This window comes from Sciurus vulgaris (assembly GCF_902686455.1).
Source record: "Sciurus vulgaris genome assembly, chromosome: 1".
Lineage (NCBI taxonomy): Eukaryota > Metazoa > Chordata > Mammalia > Rodentia > Sciuridae > Sciurus > Sciurus vulgaris.
The window spans coordinates 2086348-2103123 of record NC_136461.1 but is presented as its reverse complement, the minus strand read 5'-3'; the positions used below and the strand labels follow the sequence as shown (position 1 = coordinate 2103123).

Genomic DNA, 16776 nt, shown 5'->3' with positions numbered 1-16776 from the left:
CCTCTCAATCTGCCGTCACTGTCCTGCCCAGGAGTGGGTGGGGCCGGAGGTGCCAGAGGTCTGTGTGGGTGGTGCACCTGGCAGGTTGAGGATCAGCCTCAGTGCTTCTGCTTGGCGATATCCATGTACTTCCCAGAGGCTGGTCTTGGGGTGCCCTGTGGGGGGTCGCCAGATGCCCTGCTTGTAAATGCTCCTGGCAGGTCAGTTGAAGGAGGGCTGTTCCGGGAGCCAGGTAGGTGAGTTTTCAGGGTGCTGTTGGTCTCCTTGGCTTGTGGCCGTGTCCCTCTGGTCTCTGCCTGAGACTTGACACGGCCGTGCCCCTGCCCTGTGCCTTCCTCTTCCTGTCTCAAATCCCGTCTACCTGGACACAGATAGACTCATCATTGGATTGAGGTCCACCTGGGCAATGCAGGGCAGTCTCATCTCAAAAGCTTGGGGGCTGGGTCATGGACACAGCTCTTGGGGCCCACCTTTAACCCACTACAGCCACTTTAGTAGGAGGAAGGACATGGGCAGGGCAGAGCCAGAGGGAGGTGCTTTGGGAAAGAGCACTTGCCGGGCCCTCCCTGGACTTGGGCTGGAATTTGGCCTGGTGGGCCATGTGTCCTTCCTGCTTTGCAGCAGGAAGATTGGACTCAGCGCTCCAGGTGTGGCCAGGTGCTGGAGCACTGGACAAGAGCTCTGGCCTCAGGTGTGTGCTGAGCAGTGTGCTTGGCCGCCCATCCTTGCCACAGATGCCGGGAGGCCTGGCTGACCCAACCAGTGGCCTCACCTGGGAGATCCATCTCATGCCCCTGGCGGGGTCTGCTCCTGCCTTTATGCTGCACTCTAGGCCTGAGCGTCTGGGACTAGGGGTCACAGGCTTCTCTCTGGGTCTCACTGAGCTCCCCCCACAGGCTGCCCCAAGGGCTTCTATGGCAAACACTGTCACAAGAAATGCCACTGTGCCAACCGGGGCCGGTGTCACCGCCTCTATGGGGCTTGCCTCTGTGACCCGGGGCTCTATGGCCGCTTCTGCCACCTCGGTGAGTCCTGCTGCCCCTGCGACGTTGGAGCTGACTGGCGTGTGGAGGGGCAGTCCTTGTCCTGTGCCAGGGCATGTGCTGCCAGCCAGGGTGGGGCCCAGGGTCTGTTCCTAGTCTGTGGATGCCAAGCAATAATGTCCTCTACTGCAACTGGGCTGTCCCCCACCCTATGGCACCCCCAGCCCTGGGCCAGAGAGTTGGGAGGGCAGCAGACAGGCGCAGGGGCAGGCCTCCCCCAGGACCAGTGGGTCCACAGACAGTCCGTAGCAAGGTGGTGGCTTGACAGAGGCAGAGGAGACACTCCCCACTTCATGTGCAAAGGAGTATTTTGGAGAAGAGAAAGCTGTCACTCCCCCAGCTGGGAGTGGGGACCCGGGGCAAGTTCCTAAACTGCACAGAGACCCTGGGCTTGTCTGTAAAATGGGCACAATGGCCCAGGCTCCGTGGGCCTGAGACAAGTTGCTCCAAGAGGTGCCCCGATTCCCAGACAGGTCCCCAAGGGGCACAGCCACAGGGGCCCACCGTCTTACCCCGTCCAGGGAGGGCGGGTGCGTGGGCGGCAGGCCTCTCACGGCTGTGCGGGTGCAGCCTGCCCGCCCTGGGCCTTCGGGCCGGGCTGCTCCGAGGAGTGCCTCTGCGAGCAGACCCACACGCAGTCCTGTGACCGGAGAGATGGCAGCTGCTTCTGCAAGGCCGGCTTCCGGGGCAAGCGGTGCCAGGCAGGTGAGTGTGGTGTGGGGGGGAGGGGCCCCGGGCCGCTGGGCCCACCCGACCTCTTGTGCCCCTCACCCTGCAGAATGCGAGCCGGGCTTCTTCGGGCCAGGATGCCAGCACGCGTGCACCTGTCCCCCAGGCGTGGCCTGTGACCCCGTGAGCGGCAAGTGTCGGGAGCAGTGTCCTGCTGGCTACCAGGGGGAGGACTGCAGCCAAGGTGAGTAACTGGCCCCTGAGGGAGCCCGTGGTGGGAGCCATCTGGCCTGGGTGGGGGGCTGGGCCTCAGAAGTGCTGCCCAGCTGGAGGATGTCGGGCAGTGGCACCTTGCCCTACGGGTGCCACCACCCTGGTCAGGCAGGGCAGCGTAGCTGGTCTTGGGTCTGTGTCCTGGTAGTTGCTCGGGGCAGGAGCTGTCTGGCTCCAAAAAGGGTCAACACGTCCACAGAATCGCCCACACCGTCCTCCCTTCCTCTGGGACATGGGAGAGCACTGTGCACGGGAGCCTAGGGCAGCAGGGGTGGCCTGATGTGAGGGAGCAGGGGCAGGCGCTGCTCCTGGGGACTCAGGGAGCCTTCTCCCAGGGGACCGCAGAGGCCACGATGGAGGCGCTGCCATCTGGGTCTTGTGGCCCAGGGTGTGTGAGGACACAGCCCGGAGGCCCCACAGCATGTGTCAGCTGGAGGAGGAGGTCACAAGGGCCAGCTGGGATATGCACTAGTGACACTGACTCCTGTGTCCCTGGGGGGCCGTAGGGTGCCCTGTAACCAGCACCCTGACCTGTGGGCAGCCTAACCTGGACAGAGTACCCTGCAGAGGGCACTGTGCTGACCCAAGGACCCGCAGCCAGCTGGCTCAGGCCACCCTGGCCACGGTGACTGGAGGATCCAGGTACCTGGGCTGGTGACCTGAGGCTCAGCATCTCCATCTGACCCAGGCCAGTTTCTCTGAGTCAGACGCTGCCAACGGATCTTCGGTCCTGTTGTTACAGGAGGGACCTGCGAAGGGCCCGGCGAGGGGCCCTCCACCCACCTGCAGGGCCTGTTTGCTCAGAGGAGGAAGGGCTTTTCTGGCCCCGCCTACCTCCTGCCACTCTCTTAACTTTTTTAGTTTGGAAACCTGCACTGGCCCCAGGATGGCCACAGGAACTGACATACACTTTTATAGAAATGGCGGCTCCCGCTCGTGGATCTGGAAACTTGCTGCCTAACTGTGTCTGCCTGTAGGTGGGCAGGGCTCCTGGGGCTCCTCAGTGGCAGTGCTGGGCCCTCCTCTCTGGTCATGAGTGTGCCACTCCCGGTGCCTGCTGGGTGCTGTGCGGGGCCACACCTGTGCCTCGGGCCCGCGGCCTGTGCCATCAGGACAGTGGCTGCCCAGGGCAGTGGGAAGCCTGCACCTTCCGGGGTTCCTGCCCCAGACTCAGGCACTGTCCTGGGCCAGGAGGCTGGGGTTGGGCCCTGAGGGCAGGGCAGGTATGGGGAGCAGGCCACTGCAGGCCTCCCAGGGCAGCGTTGGGCTCCACGGTGCACCTGTCTCCTGGGCCCCGCTGGGGGCCCCGCCGGGGACCCTCCTTCCTGGATGCAAGGGCTCTGGGTTGCTGCTCTCTCTGCTCTTACTGACCAGTAGGATGGGCGACCCCAGCCTCTGCGGCCCGACCCTCTCAGTGTGCAGAGCTTCCTGGCCACTATTCCTTCCTGCCCCAGCCCTGCCCTTCTAGGACAGCTCCTGGTCACTAGTGCCTGCAAGCCCTCCCCAGCCCTGGGGCTGAGTCCCTGGGGGTGCTCCCCGCCGGGTGGGGCAGGGGAATGGGAGGGACGGTACTGGCACCCCCTGGGCAGGTCTCACTGGGGGGGGAAGAGGGCAAGGTTGTCACCCTTTCCTGGGCGCTGTCCAGGGTCCTGGACAGGCCACCTTGCCCTCCAGCTGCCCCCACCTGGCCTGTCCCAGTCTGTGCCCAAGAGGCCAACATCCTCCCCTTCTCCCCCACACCCTGGCTCCCCAGCTGTGTCCAGCAGCCCCTGCTGGAGCCGGGACAGGTACCTGGGCAGGGGTGGTAGGTACTGTTGCCAGCAGCCTCAGACGGAGGGGAGTCTCCCTGACTGCCGGGCAGCCTCATGGGGTGGCTGAGGCACCTACTGTTCCCTCCTGCAGAGTGTCCAGAGGGGACATTTGGTGTGAACTGCTCAGGCTCCTGCTCCTGTGGGGGTGCCCCCTGCCACCGGATCACAGGGCAGTGCCTGTGCCCACCTGGCAGGACCGGGGAGGACTGTGGGGCAGGTGAGTGGTCGCCACACCCCAGGCCCCTCCTCCCTGGGCTGCAGGAGTCTGTGGGGGTCAGCTCTGGCTGTGTTCCAAGGTCCCTGCTGGGCTGTGTTTGGGGCCCTGGCCCAGGCCGTGTAGATCCCAGGCCCTCTCCAGAAGCTTCGGGACTGTGCGGGCCTGAGTCTGGCCTGAGTCTGGCTGTGTGCTCCAGGCTGCCAGCTCACCACGTGGAGACCCGCCTCCAGCAGGCTCCCCTTTTTGTCTGTTCAGCCATCCCTGGGGCTGGGGCTTCTTTGCTGTGGGTGGTACCCTGCAGCCCCAGGAGGTGCCTAGGCCCTGGGGCCCACAGCCTCTCCCTCTCCTGGCAGCCTTGGGTGGGAAGCCTGGTTCCCTCCTGGACCTGCTTGCGGGGGTCAGTGCTGTGCCGGGCACATGCTGACATGTCCAGCCAGGGCGGGGAAAGAGACTGACAGCGCTGGGGGCTCTAGATTGTCCCGAGGGCCGCTGGGGGCTCGGCTGCCAGGAGATCTGCCCTGTGTGTGAGCATGGTGCCCGCTGTGACCCTGAGACGGGCGCCTGCCTGTGCCTCCCTGGCTTCGTGGGCAGCCGCTGCCAGGAAGGTGAGTGTGGCCCACCTGAGTCAGCCGTGGCCCGCGGCGCTGGGTGGTGTGCTGGGCCGCCCACGCTCACCCTCTGTCCGCTGCCCTCAGCTTGCCCAGCAGGCTGGTTTGGACCCAGCTGCCAGATGAGGTGCTCTTGTGGCAACGATGGCCACTGCCACCCGGCCACCGGCCACTGCAGCTGTGCCCCGGGGTGGACCGGCCTGAACTGCCAGAGAGGTACAGAACCCCTGCCCGTGCTTCCAGCCGTCCTGCCCCATGCCCCAGCTGCAGAGCCGCGTGCTGCACCGGGCCCTGCACAGGGTGCTCGTGGGCTCTGTTGCAGCCTGTGACAGTGGACACTGGGGGCCTGACTGTGCCCACCCCTGCGACTGCGGCCACGGGAGCTGCGATGCCCTGCGCGGCCTGTGCCTGTGTGAGGCTGGCTACGTGGGCCCGCGGTGCGAGCAGCGTGAGTCCCAGCGGCCCCCTGCCCTGCGTGCAGTGTCTGGCGCGCTTGTGGAGGGGCACACCTTCACACGGGCACGCAGTACCCGCCGGCCCCCTGAGCATGCCCGGCTCCCCCCACCCGCCTGTGTCAGGCAGAGACCCACGTGGAGCAGCCCCAGGGCCTGTCCCACCTGCACAGGACCCATGGCACCTGGGGGTGGTGCTTGGCATGGCGCGTGTGCTCCCTCAGGTGGGCGGGCCAGGGCGCTGGGCAGGTTGTCCTAGAGACAGCCCCAGGTAGGCCCTGGACCCTGAAGGTGACCTCTGGGGGTCCCACCCCACCCCTGGGGGGAGGGCAGGAGGAGCCAGGTGAGCGAGACCGTTGGGAGGGCCCCTTCGCTTCTAGGCCCTGCTGCCCGTTCTGGGGGCCTGGTCAGGCCCTTGGCCCCTGGTTGACAGTGGGCTGGGGCTGGGTGTCTCAGGGTGTCCCCAAGGATACTTTGGACCCGGCTGTGGGCACCGGTGCCAGTGTGAGCACGGGGCAGCCTGTGACCACGTCAGCGGGGCCTGCACCTGCCCAGCGGGCTGGCGGGGGAGCTTCTGTGAGCGTGGTAAGCGGCTCTGGGCTGTGGGGGGCCTTGCGGGAGGGCAGGCCCCCGACCTCTGGGCCCACGCCCCGCTGCCTCTGTCTGCAGCCTGCCCGACTGGCTTCTTCGGGTTGGACTGCCGCAGCACCTGCGACTGCTCCCCCGGGGCCACCTGCGACAGCGTGAACGGCTCCTGCATCTGCCCGGCTGGCCGCCGGGGCCCCCGCTGCACCCAGAGTGCGTGAGGCCCTGCTCAACTGCCGGAGGCCACGGGACCTCTGCAGAAGGCTCGCGAGTCCCCCCGTCCCCCGCCGGTGTCCCTGGCAGGCAGCAGCCACCCTAAGAGCATAGCTTTGCTCATGAGGGCCGAGTTTCTGCCCCTCTTTGTGGCTACTCTGCTGAGAGGTGTCCCAGGCTGGAGGGAGGGAGGCGCCTGAGGCCTGCTGATGTCCTCCTGGCGGCCCTCAGCCCTGATTGCCCCTCTCCCCGGCAGCTTGCCCAGCCCTCACCTACGGCCTTCACTGCAGCCAGGCCTGCACCTGCTTCAACGGGGCCTCCTGTGACCCTGTCCATGGGCACTGCCTCTGTGCCCCCGGCTGGATGGGGCCCACCTGCCTGCAGGGTAAGCCCTGCCCAGGAGTTCAGGCCCGTGAGAGCCCCTTGCTGAGTCCCTGCAGGCTGGTGGGTGTGGGCTGCCGGCATCGTAGCCCTCGCTCGCAATGGCAGGCAGGGAGGGGTGGGCCTGTTCCCCCCCCGGAAGGCCCTGGCCCCTGGGGGAGAGAGAAAGGGGGTTGCTTTAGTGTAGTGCCCCCAAGGCTGGGTTGGCGGGTCCTGGCTGGGCCTGGGGCAAGTCTGCTGCCAGGCTATGAGGGTCCCGGGAGCTTGCAGAGCCCGGCTGCTGCTGATGGGAGGCTGCAGGCGGCTCCCCTCTCCCCACCCAGCCTGCCCCGCTGGCCAGTACGGCCAGAGCTGCCAACAAGCCTGCCTTTGCCAGAATGGAGGGAGCTGTGACCCTGTCTCAGGCCACTGCACGTGCCCCGAGGGCTGGTCTGGCCTGGCCTGTGAGAATGGTGAGCTTGGGTGGCCATGAGGACTGGCCAGAGGGCAGCATCCTAGGTGTGGTCTTGGGGCCCCTCCTCCGGTCCGTCCCCAAGGAGGTAGGAACCAGGGATCTGGGTGCCGAGGCTGGTCTGGGTTCTTCAGGGCCCATCGAGATACCCCTGCCACAGGAGGCCAGGACCCTCACCCTCGCCCCGCTCCTGCAGAGTGCCTCCCTGGACACTACGGAGCTGGCTGTCAGCTCAGCTGCGACTGCCTCAATGGAGGTGTCTGTGACAGGCACACGGGCCACTGCCTCTGCCCTGCTGGCTGGACTGGGGTCAGGTGCCAGAGCTGTGAGTGGGGCAGGGAGGCTGGGGCCCTGCCGGGCTGGCCAAGAATGGTCTCAGCCTCAGCCAGACCGAGGTGGTCAGGAGGAGGCCTGCTGTCTGTGCTGCAAGGCCTCGGGGGAGGGCCTGGATGCAGGAGGCCAGCCTGTGGGACTGGGAGCTTCACTTTGCCCTGTGGTGGGCGGGCACGTTTGGCCCGGGGTTTTAGCTGGTCCAGCAACTTGTCACACCTCCCTTCGGTCTTGTGGCCAAGCCTGGGCCCCCGAGTCCCCATCTACGCTTCTCCCTCTGTGGCCAAGGCGCAGGGGCACACGGGCTCTGCCTCCCCTGTCTCTGCCCGCAGCTTGTGCCGAGGGCACCTTCGGTGCTCACTGTGAGGAGCGCTGCCCCTGCCGGCGGGGAGCCGCCTGCCACCACGTCACAGGGGCCTGCCTCTGCCCCCCAGGATGGAGGGGCTCGCGGTGCGAGGATGGTGAGCGCAGTGCCCAGTGCGGCCAGCCCCTGGGGGCCCTGGCAAGGCAGGGGCGGTCCCGCCGGCAGCCCAGTCTGCCCCAGGCCCCACTGCCCCTCGCCAGGGAGCCTTCCCAGCCCGCACCCTTCCCGCAGCCTGTCCACACGGCTGGTTTGGAGAGGCCTGTGCCCAGAGCTGCCGCTGCCCACCTAGCGCCTCCTGCCACCATGTCACTGGCGAGTGTCACTGTCCTCCCGGCCTCACTGGGCCTGGCTGTGAGCAGGGTAGGTGCTTTGCTTGGGGCGCCCTGGAGAGGCTGCCCATTCCTGAGGCCGGTCAGGACTAACCCGTCCCCTTTACCCAGCCTGCTGGCCCGGCACTTTTGGAGAGGACTGTCGGCAACTCTGCCAGTGCTCTGGCAAGAACCAGGCCTGCCACCCTGCCACTGGGGCCTGTGTGTGTGTGGCCGGCTACCACGGCACCAGCTGCCAGAAGCGTGAGTGCCACCCACGCCCCCCGGGCTGCCTGCTGAGGGGTCGGAGGTGGGGCTGCCCCACCGAGTTTGGGGCTGCTGGGGTCAGCCTCCAGCTTCCACCCATGGCGGTGACCCCCGTCCCTACAGGATGCCCGCCTGGGCGCTACGGGCCAGGCTGCGGACAGGTGTGTGGGTGTCGGAACGGGGGCTCCTGTGACGTGGCCACAGGGTCCTGCCGCTGTGTGCCCGGGTTCCTCGGAGCCGACTGCAGTCTGCGTGAGTGGCGCTTCCTGCTTCCCTGGGGAGCAGGTTGCTGGCCGCCTGTGGGATGACCGCCTCTCTGACCCTTGGCTCCCTTTTGCTGGGCTTGGGCTGAGCTTAGCTGGGTGACAGAGAGGGCCAGCAACCCTGGGGACATCAATGTGATCCTCCTGTCCCCACCCACCTCTGGCCAGCTCCACCTACCTGGGCTGGGACACAGCTGTGCAGAGGCCAGCTAGGCAGCTGTCGCTGTGGTCACTGGTCCTGCTGAGGAAGGGACCTTTCTCCTGGGTCATGTGGGGACTTTCCCCGTCTGGGGCCCAGGTGGAGCTAGGGACAGGAGGGATGGAGTGAGTCACTATGGAGCAGGCCCTGGGGCCCGGCCCCCAGCAGAGCCTGCAGGTACAGGAGTAGACTGGGAGCTGGTGGCTTGACCCTATTTGGGGTGGACACAGGGACCCCCCTACCCCACCCTGTCCTATTCTCTCCCATGCTGATTTGTGTTGACATGACAGGGAGAGAAGGGCAGTCCACTGGCAGGGCCCAGCTGGGGACCACCAACTCACCTGCCCTTCCCTGGCAGCTTGTCCACCAAGCCACTTTGGCCCCAACTGTGCCCATGTGTGTGCCTGCGGACAGGGGGCAGCCTGTGACCCTGTGACCGGTGCTTGCATCTGCCCCCCGGGGAGGACTGGAATCCACTGTGAGCACGGTGAGTGTCTACAGGGGTGGCACACGGGCACTACACAGATGTCCCTCCATTAGCCATGGGAGGTCAGTGAGGGACAGTGACTCAGGCCACTGGGGGACAGCCTATCCTGGGGGCACATCCATCCCATGGCCACTGTGGGCTCCCTAAGGGACCCTGTGGTAATGGGCAGCACCCTTGCTGTGTGGCCAACACTGCCCTGCTGGGGAGACAGGGCCCCTGTCCCACCCACCCCAGTCCCTGCCTCCCCTGCTGGGCTGGAGGCTCAGGCCACCTAGTGACTTGCCCATGTTCCTGTGGCCGTGGGAGCTTCAGGCTCTGACCCAGAGCCCCTCCTGGAAGGAGAGACTAGTGGCTGCTTTCTGTCTGGGGTGGCCAGCCTGCTGGCCGCGTCTCTAGGCCCAGGCACAGGGCTCTAGGTGGCAAGGCCTGGAGCACAGGCCTGGGAAATAGGGAAGAGGGACGGTGGTAGTGGCTTGTGTTCTCAGCAATGTGCCCAGTCCCCAGCCACATCTGCAGCCCCTTGGCCTGGCCCCCTTAGTCCTCACTGAGGGGCCAGCCTCACCCCAAATTCTCAGGCTCCCTGGGAACCTGTGCAGTGAGAGGTCAGAAGCCCAGGGACCAGCTCCAGCCAGATGCAGCCTGGCCCGCTTCCCCTCCGGGCTGGGCACTGGCCACCCTCAGGCAGTGCTCTGCGGTGAGCGGGAGGCCCACAGGGAGCACCGCTGCCCAGGCCTGGACCACGTGCACTTGCTCCCGGCTGGCCATGGCTGTGTGGAGGGCTGCCACCTCCAGGAAGCCTTCCTGACCCCTCTCACTGATGGGTGAGGTGCTCACGGCCTCTGGAGGGCCCCAGCCCCTTGCTTGCTGAGTCCCCTGAGCCCCCAGACCAGGCCTGGCGTTTGCCATCAATCTGACACTGTGTGTCTGGTGGGCGAGGCTGGCCTGGGACATCCCAGGAGCCAGTGCAGCGTCACGGGCCTGAGCGTGGCTAGCCCGGACAGCGCTGCAAGCAGCCTCTGTCTTCTGCCCCCAGGCTGCCCCCAGAACCGGTTTGGCGCAGGCTGTGAGCAGCAGTGCACCTGCAGGAACGGAGCCCTGTGCCACAGTGCCAATGGCAGCTGCTCCTGCAGCCCGGGCTGGACGGGGCTGCACTGCGAACAGCGTGAGTGGCCAGGGCTGCTGGGCATCCAAGGACGGGGATGGTGTCCTTCCCAGCCGTGGGCAGGAGTGGCCTGTGTGCCCCATGTGGGAGCAGGGCTTGAGGGCCCCTGGGGGGAGCCTGGCTGCCACGGGGCCAGACGAGGCACTGGGCCCTCTGAGTTGTCCTGAGGGACTGTCCTGCCCTCTCCCAGCCTGTCCGCCTGGGCGCTATGGCGCTGCCTGCCTCCTGGAGTGCTCCTGTCAGAACAATGGCACCTGTGAGCCCACCACGGGCGCCTGCCACTGCGCCCCTGGCTTCTACGGCCAGGCCTGCGAGCACCGTGAGTCCCGGGCTGGGATCCCTGCCCCGCCTGTCTGGGCTGCTGCCAGTGGCTGTCCTCAGTCTGGGGTGGTCCATCTGGGCGGCCTTGCCTTCACAACACCAATGGCTGCTTTCTGGGTCATTGCTTGGGGAGTCCTGGAGATAAGGCTGACCCTGACTCATGACCGGGGCTCCGATGCCAGAGGTGGCTGCCCAGGGTCACTCAGGGAGCAGGGAGCTGGGCTCTCACCCAGCTGGACACCTCCCACTCTCCCGCGTGAGCCCTATCAGGCTGTTAGGCCTGTGGTGGGAGCTGGGGCTGGTGCGTGAGGACACATGGGAGGGGACTTCTCTCTGCTCCAAGCACTTGGTCCCTTGCTCACTCCGGGCATGTGGGAGCTTTCTGCTGCCCCCTGCCCCTGGCTCCCTCTAACCAGGGCCCCTCCTCAGCCTGTCCCCCTGGCTTCCATGGAGCTGGCTGCCAGGAGGCCTGTGAGTGTCAGCAGGGAGCCCCCTGTGACCCCGTCAGTGGCCAGTGCTTCTGCCCAGCCGGCTTCCATGGCCAGTTCTGTGAGAGGGGTGAGTGATCGTGTGCCCCACGGGCTCCCCACACAGCCCCTCAGCCCTGTCCCTGTCCAGTCTGGGTGCGGGACAAGCAGGGACACTGAGCCGCTGCCCCCCAGGGTGTGAGCCGGGCTCCTTCGGAGAAGACTGCCGCCAGCGGTGTGGCTGCAGTGGTGGGGTGCCCTGTGACCCCGTCAGCGGCCTCTGCCTGTGCCCACCAGGGCGCTCGGGAGCCGCGTGCGACCTGGGTGAGTGGGGACCTGCCCGGGAGGACGTGGGTAGGCCTCTGTGTTTTCTGGCTGAGCACCTCCTGTGCTTCCTGCCAGCATGCCCCGTGCCCTCTGTAGGAACAGGCGCCAGGGGCCCCGGTTAGGTGGAAAGTGGTCCCTCTGCTGGCTGTGGTGGGGCATTGAGGGGCAGGAGGGCCTCCTGAGGATGGCGGCTGCCCAGCCCGACTGGGGATTCCTGGGCCTGTTGAGTCTTGGGGAGCAGCACAGCCACTGGTCCCCCTTTGTCCACCCAGAGCCCGGGCAGGAATGTGGGTAGTGGCCTTGGAGGGTGCCCTTCCCATGCAGCAGCCCACAGATGCAGGGTGCTGTTGGGAAGGCGGGGAGGGGCTGTTCCCCCGGGGGAAGTGGGGCCCTCACCCACCGAGCTCTCCGCCCGCAGCCGGGCAGGCAGGGCTGCTCAGGCCGCTCCCCATCCTCCCTCACGTCTAGATTGCAGAAGGGGCCGCTTTGGGCCCGGCTGTGCTCTGCGCTGCGAGTGTGCTGCCGGGGCTGACTGTGACCCCGTGAGTGGCCAGTGCCACTGCGTGGACGGCTACCTGGGGCCCACGTGCCGGGAAGGTGAGTTGTGCTCCCAGGGAGGGAGGGGAAGATGCTGGGCCCCACCCTGGGCTGAGGACCTGCCCCTTGCCCTGATGCCACGGAGTGGGCTGCGGTCAGCCAGAGGGACCACAACATCCCTGCCCAGTACCCCGCGTCCTCATGGCTCCGACAGGCGAGGTGAGAGCTTCACAGCCACTTCGCCATGGGTCAGGGTGGGCTACACTGCCAGCCTGAAGCAGCCCACCCTCCCCGCCCAGCAGCGTCCAGGGTGAGCTACCAACCCAGTGGGGGCCCAGACAGCCCACCCCGCAGGCAGGGCTGGGTCATGCAGTGCGGGTGGGCAGAGCTTGGGGTGCCACACCCACCGTCAGCCCAGGCTGGCTCCCCAGGTCTGGTCTGCAGCAGGTGTCAGCAGGGTCTCTGCAGAGGACTCTGGTATGACCGAGCCGGGATTCCAGCTTGGAGACCCCTGATTCGAGTGCATCTTCTGGAACCTCTCCAAGATGTTCCTGGCCTCAGACCCCTAAGAGCCATGAGGGAGGGAGCCCCACTCCCACAGGGGCGTGGGGCCTGGGGACCAGCCACAACTAGCAGGCTGGTTCTTGCCCATGACGGCATCCACAGCGGCACCCAGTGGCCAGGTGTGGTAGTGCACCCTAGGGCACCCTAGCCCAGACCTTTAGCTGGCGGTCTTGGAAGCTGGGCCCCTCTGGGAAGGGCCTTTCCTGGGCCCTATCCACTGCCCTGGAGCGGGCTTGGATTAGCCCTGGGTGAAGTCCCTCCCCATCCAGCCCTGCCTGCCATGCCTGCTGGAAAGGAAGGTCTGGGAACACTCACTAGGGGACGTGGGGCGTGGAGGGAAAAGGCCGTGCCTAGGAATGGGGGCTCCCTGCAGGCCTGAGTGGGGTTAGGCCTCACAGCCCTGTGACAGCTGCCCACCCGAGCATGGGGCATGCACAGGGACTGCTGTCTGTCCCCTCACAGGTGGACCCCCCCAGTTCCTCGAGAGCCGGTCACCAGCCCAGGGCTCAGGTAAAGGGCTGGGGAACGCTCATGGGCTTTCCAGGGGGCCATGTTGTGGCTAAGTCCAAGGAGGGCCTGACTTGGCGACAGACATCCTGCCGTCTGGGCCTCAGAATCCAGACCTGAGCTGGAGGCTGGCCGCTTTCCTCTGAGGGGAGGGGTGGCGCCTGCGGGAAGCTGGCTGTCTCAAGAGCTGCCACCCCCAGGACTGACCCTCCTTTCTCCTCGCACCCCAGTGGCCACACAGCCAGTCTCCAGCAGACAGGTACCCGGCTCCACAGCAGGGCCACAAGGCACTAGCTGAGGCGGCCCCTGGCATGGAGGCCCTGCCACCAAGCTCCAGCCGAGGGACCCAGACCTTGGTGATACAAGAGGACATGCGTGGACCGAGGACTCCTGGCCCTCTCCAGAGGGCTGTGGACGGCTGTGGGCCTCAGTGAAGGGCTGTGGACAGCTGCACAGCCTCTCAATCAGTCAGGGCCCTGTGTCTGTGAAGAGGAGGCCTCATGTGACCACAAGGAGCCCAGGGCAGTGGACTGGACCTCAGGCTGCATCGTCCATATCAGGCACTGGCAGACTATGCCGAGGACACCCTGACCCCCCCTGCAGCCTGGGCTACCCTCCGCAGGTCCTTTTGGTGCTAGGCCCTGGACTGCTGCAGCCTGGTTGACTGTCCGCCTGCACGTGTGGCCTGGCCTGTGTTTATGTGTAGGTATTTATGGGCAGTGCCACAGACTCTGCTGCCCTGGGTCAGCTGGAAGCTGCCCATCCCAGGAAGCCTGGAATCAGCTGGCAGGGCCCTGGGTCCCCAGCAGATGTGCTCAGGTTCTGTGTAAAGCCCGGTGAGTTAAGGTAATGGTGGCTTTCTGTGGCCTTTGTCTTTGCTGCTTTCCGCCAGTCCTGCGTGGGTTCTGATGGGCTCTTCCCCAGACCAGGTGGCATGAGGGTCTTGGACGGGAACCTCCCCCTGAACAGGAGACCCTTCCTGGGGATGGGGCCACATGCGTCACGTTGGGGCCCCTCCCAGGCTCCAGAGCTGTAGAGGAGGACGCTGGGCTGCTTTAGGCTGAGGCCCGCATGCTCCCGGCCAAGGCGCCTTCTCAGAACCTGAGGGTGACTGGTCCTACAGCCTGTGTGTAGGAAGAGAGGCCTGGAGGGAGGAGAGCAGGCCTGGTGTGGAGGGGATCCTGGGTGGAGGCCGATCTCACCCCCAGCCCTCCCCAGGCCCTCTGGGGGCATGAGGTATGGGCAGCATCACCGGGGACAGGCCCCCTGAGGGCACAGTGCTCACCAGCGGATGTCAGAGCAGAGATGGACCGGGGGCTCCTTCAGATGGTGGGGCAGCTGGCGGGGAGGGACCCAGACTGTGACAGGACACCTTGCCCTGAGTCTCCTCCCCTGCTCTCACCTGGAGAAGGCCCCTGCAGGTCTGGGCTGCAGCCCGTCTGCCTTCCCTCTGCCATCACCGAGGCATCGATACCCCCGGGGCACAGGGTCTCAAGGGACAAAGTGCAGATTCCTCTGAGTTCAATCCTCCTTGTCAGAAAACAAACAAACAAATGACTAATGGGGAGAAAAAAGACCCAACTGATCCATTTCATTTCTAAAAAGTCATGCAGAGAAAGGCTGGGAGAGTTTTAGTATTTCAAGGTGACAAGCACTGTCTATAAATCTGTATCTCTGTACACACACACATACAGAAGAGAGGTTCGGAAATTCACGGAGCCATGATGGATAGACCAGGAAGAAATAAATGCCTCTTAACTGGTGGTTTTAATGTGCTCTTCACAAAAACCAATAGTGTAAGCAAGTAGGAGGGCGGGTGCGACCTGAGTAAGCTAGGCGATGCGTTTTCATGTCAGACACGTGCACATCCGTGCTTCCTCTTGTGAACATCATGCTCAGCAAATGAAGAGAAATGGAACATTGTAAGAAAAACAAATTTTTCTTCTTTGAAGACTAATAAAAAATGTAGAAGACCAATGCTTCTTGAACATGAAACAAGAAAACAAATACAGGAGGGAATGAACTCACACGCGGTAGAGTAAAGCTCACAAAAGAGTGAGTGTCTTTAAGACGGGAAGAGGGGGAGCCAAGGGGATGCAAGCGGGGCTACACCAGCCACTGGCACGAACACGCGGAGAGAAAGCCGGCACCTTCGCTCCGCACCACCCGGGCCATGCCTGACACACGTTGGCACATGAACACCTGAAGACACCCCAGACTCTTGAACGTGACTTGTTCCGGGGACTCTGAATAGAGGAGAGGTGGCTCCCCTTGCCTCCTGGGGCTGTTACCAGTGACTCTAAAACCAGGCGAGCGTGGGATAGGAACGCTCACGAGATCCTAAGTGAGCAGCAGCTATCCAAATACCAGTGTTCGAAACCAATGTCAGGGCCGGGGAGCGTGGCTCAGTGCCGGAGCACTGGCCGAGCCTGCGTGAGGCCCCGGGCTCAGTCCCCAGCACCATCCAATCAACACAAACCAGCCAGTGTCCTCCTGATCCAACGTAAGGAGTGAAGGCAGAACTCAGGCCACAGTGTTGGAGAGCATTTGTTCAGCACCTGCTTGGACGCCAGCTCTTGGGAAACTGGGTTCAGAAGGGACACTGATGGTGGTGACCATGTGCCAAGATCATGGTTAGTGGAGAAATGAATGAATCTGGGTCTGTCCACTCGCCGTCCGGGGCCTCCTGAGCCTCCGTGACCACCACGGCATCTGCTTCAGCTCCCACCTCTCCGTCCCGCCTTCCCCACCACAACGCAGGGTCTGGGGAGGAAGGAGCTTGCCAGCTGCGTGCTGCACACCCTGGACTTGGACCAAGACTTAGAAGACAAAGCCTGCATCCCCACCCCTGCCCCCTCCAGAGCTGAGGCCAGGACAACACGGGCAAGTGAGCCAGAAGGTGTGAGGCTCTGTGGTGAGACGAACTTGCTGTGATTTTCAGGGGCCTGGATTGTCTTTCTAGAAAACCCTAAGGGCCAGCAGGTGAGTGCAGTTAATAAGACTCATCAAGGTCGGCAATAAAGCCATGTGTCAAATAAATGTGTACGACTTATAGAACCTACAGAAGTCACCAGTCCTTCAACATGAGTCATGGCCAAGTAGGAAACAGTTCAGGACACCATTGCCATGGCAACAAGCCCACATGTAGGTGGGCACGTGCCTGGCACGAGGATCTCTACTCTGGTAGAGTTTTTAAAGACCTGAAAAGAAGGCCTGAAAAACGTCAGCAAGGGACAACTGATGTGACAGAGGTGACCTCCTGGTCCTTACACCTGACATGATTCCACCCCACAATGGAGTACACAGCTGGCATCTGGAGGAGCCACCTGCGGTGTCTAAAATGGTCCAGGGTCAGATGTCAAGGGCAGATGGACAGAGGCAGAGGTGAGAAAACGAGTTTCACAGACATGCCAATGTACGTGTGGGGCAGGGCAGTCTGGCTACTCCCAGACATCTGCTCGTGGAAGCCCCGATGTGCTCTTGACCCCCTGGGCGGAAGCTGGGGTCCGTGGTCTCTGGGATCCCTGGGCTGGTGTCCAAGGGCCCGATCAGCAGTACCTCTATTGGCCAGCAGGGGCACCCAAGGTCGCATCCCCTGCCTGGCTGGCAGAGCGTGAAGGGCAGAGGGAGGGGCTGGAACCCAGATGTGCAGAGCAGCCCAGATGATCCCAAAGTGGGGCCGGGAGAAGGAAAGAATGGGCCCTGTGGACAGGCCTCCTCCACGGGGCCACCTCCGCAAGGGCTCACCAGGAGGGCGGCCCTCACTGTGGTTGCTGATGATCCTGCCAGAGTCCATGCTGCCCTCGGGGCTGGGCGCTGATGTTTGCTGAGATGGACCACAGCCCTTGTCCCTGCTGCCCTTCAGATGCAGGCTTAAGGTTACCCCAGGCTGGCCAGATCCCTGCAGTGGGCTGGGACACCAGGAGCCTGTCTGGTCCCACCCGGCTCCGTCCCGGGCATAGGTCTTATG

The 16776-nt window shown here is 64.6% G+C and overlaps 1 protein-coding gene across 8 annotated transcripts in view; it reads left to right on the top strand.

Annotated features, from left to right (window-relative positions):
• MEGF6 (multiple EGF like domains 6) overlaps positions 1-14729 on the top strand; it is a 93648-nt gene extending 78919 nt beyond the window's left edge. For 7 of the 8 annotated variants that reach the window (XM_079148929.1, XM_079148930.1, XM_079148927.1 and 4 more), the window contains 24 exons: positions 897-1025; positions 1614-1748; positions 1822-1956; positions 3888-4013; positions 4487-4618; positions 4709-4837; positions 4944-5069; positions 5530-5658; positions 5743-5871; positions 6128-6256; positions 6576-6704; positions 6900-7028; positions 7366-7494; positions 7629-7757; positions 7838-7969; positions 8096-8224; positions 8793-8921; positions 9955-10083; positions 10274-10402; positions 10834-10962; positions 11067-11195; positions 11667-11795; positions 12762-12809; positions 13037-14729. In XM_079148929.1, the coding sequence (XP_079005055.1) occupies positions 897-1025; positions 1614-1748; positions 1822-1956; positions 3888-4013; positions 4487-4618; positions 4709-4837; positions 4944-5069; positions 5530-5658; positions 5743-5871; positions 6128-6256; positions 6576-6704; positions 6900-7028; positions 7366-7494; positions 7629-7757; positions 7838-7969; positions 8096-8224; positions 8793-8921; positions 9955-10083; positions 10274-10402; positions 10834-10962; positions 11067-11195; positions 11667-11795; positions 12762-12809; positions 13037-13104 (2966 nt within the window). In that variant the 3' untranslated portion in view covers positions 13105-14729. The remainder of the gene's footprint in view (positions 1-896; positions 1026-1613; positions 1749-1821; positions 1957-3887; positions 4014-4486; positions 4619-4708; positions 4838-4943; positions 5070-5529; positions 5659-5742; positions 5872-6127; positions 6257-6575; positions 6705-6899; positions 7029-7365; positions 7495-7628; positions 7758-7837; positions 7970-8095; positions 8225-8792; positions 8922-9954; positions 10084-10273; positions 10403-10833; positions 10963-11066; positions 11196-11666; positions 11796-12761; positions 12810-13036) is intronic. The other variant, XM_079148928.1, reaches the window with a different exon arrangement.
• The last annotated feature ends 2047 nt before the right edge of the window (positions 14730-16776 follow it).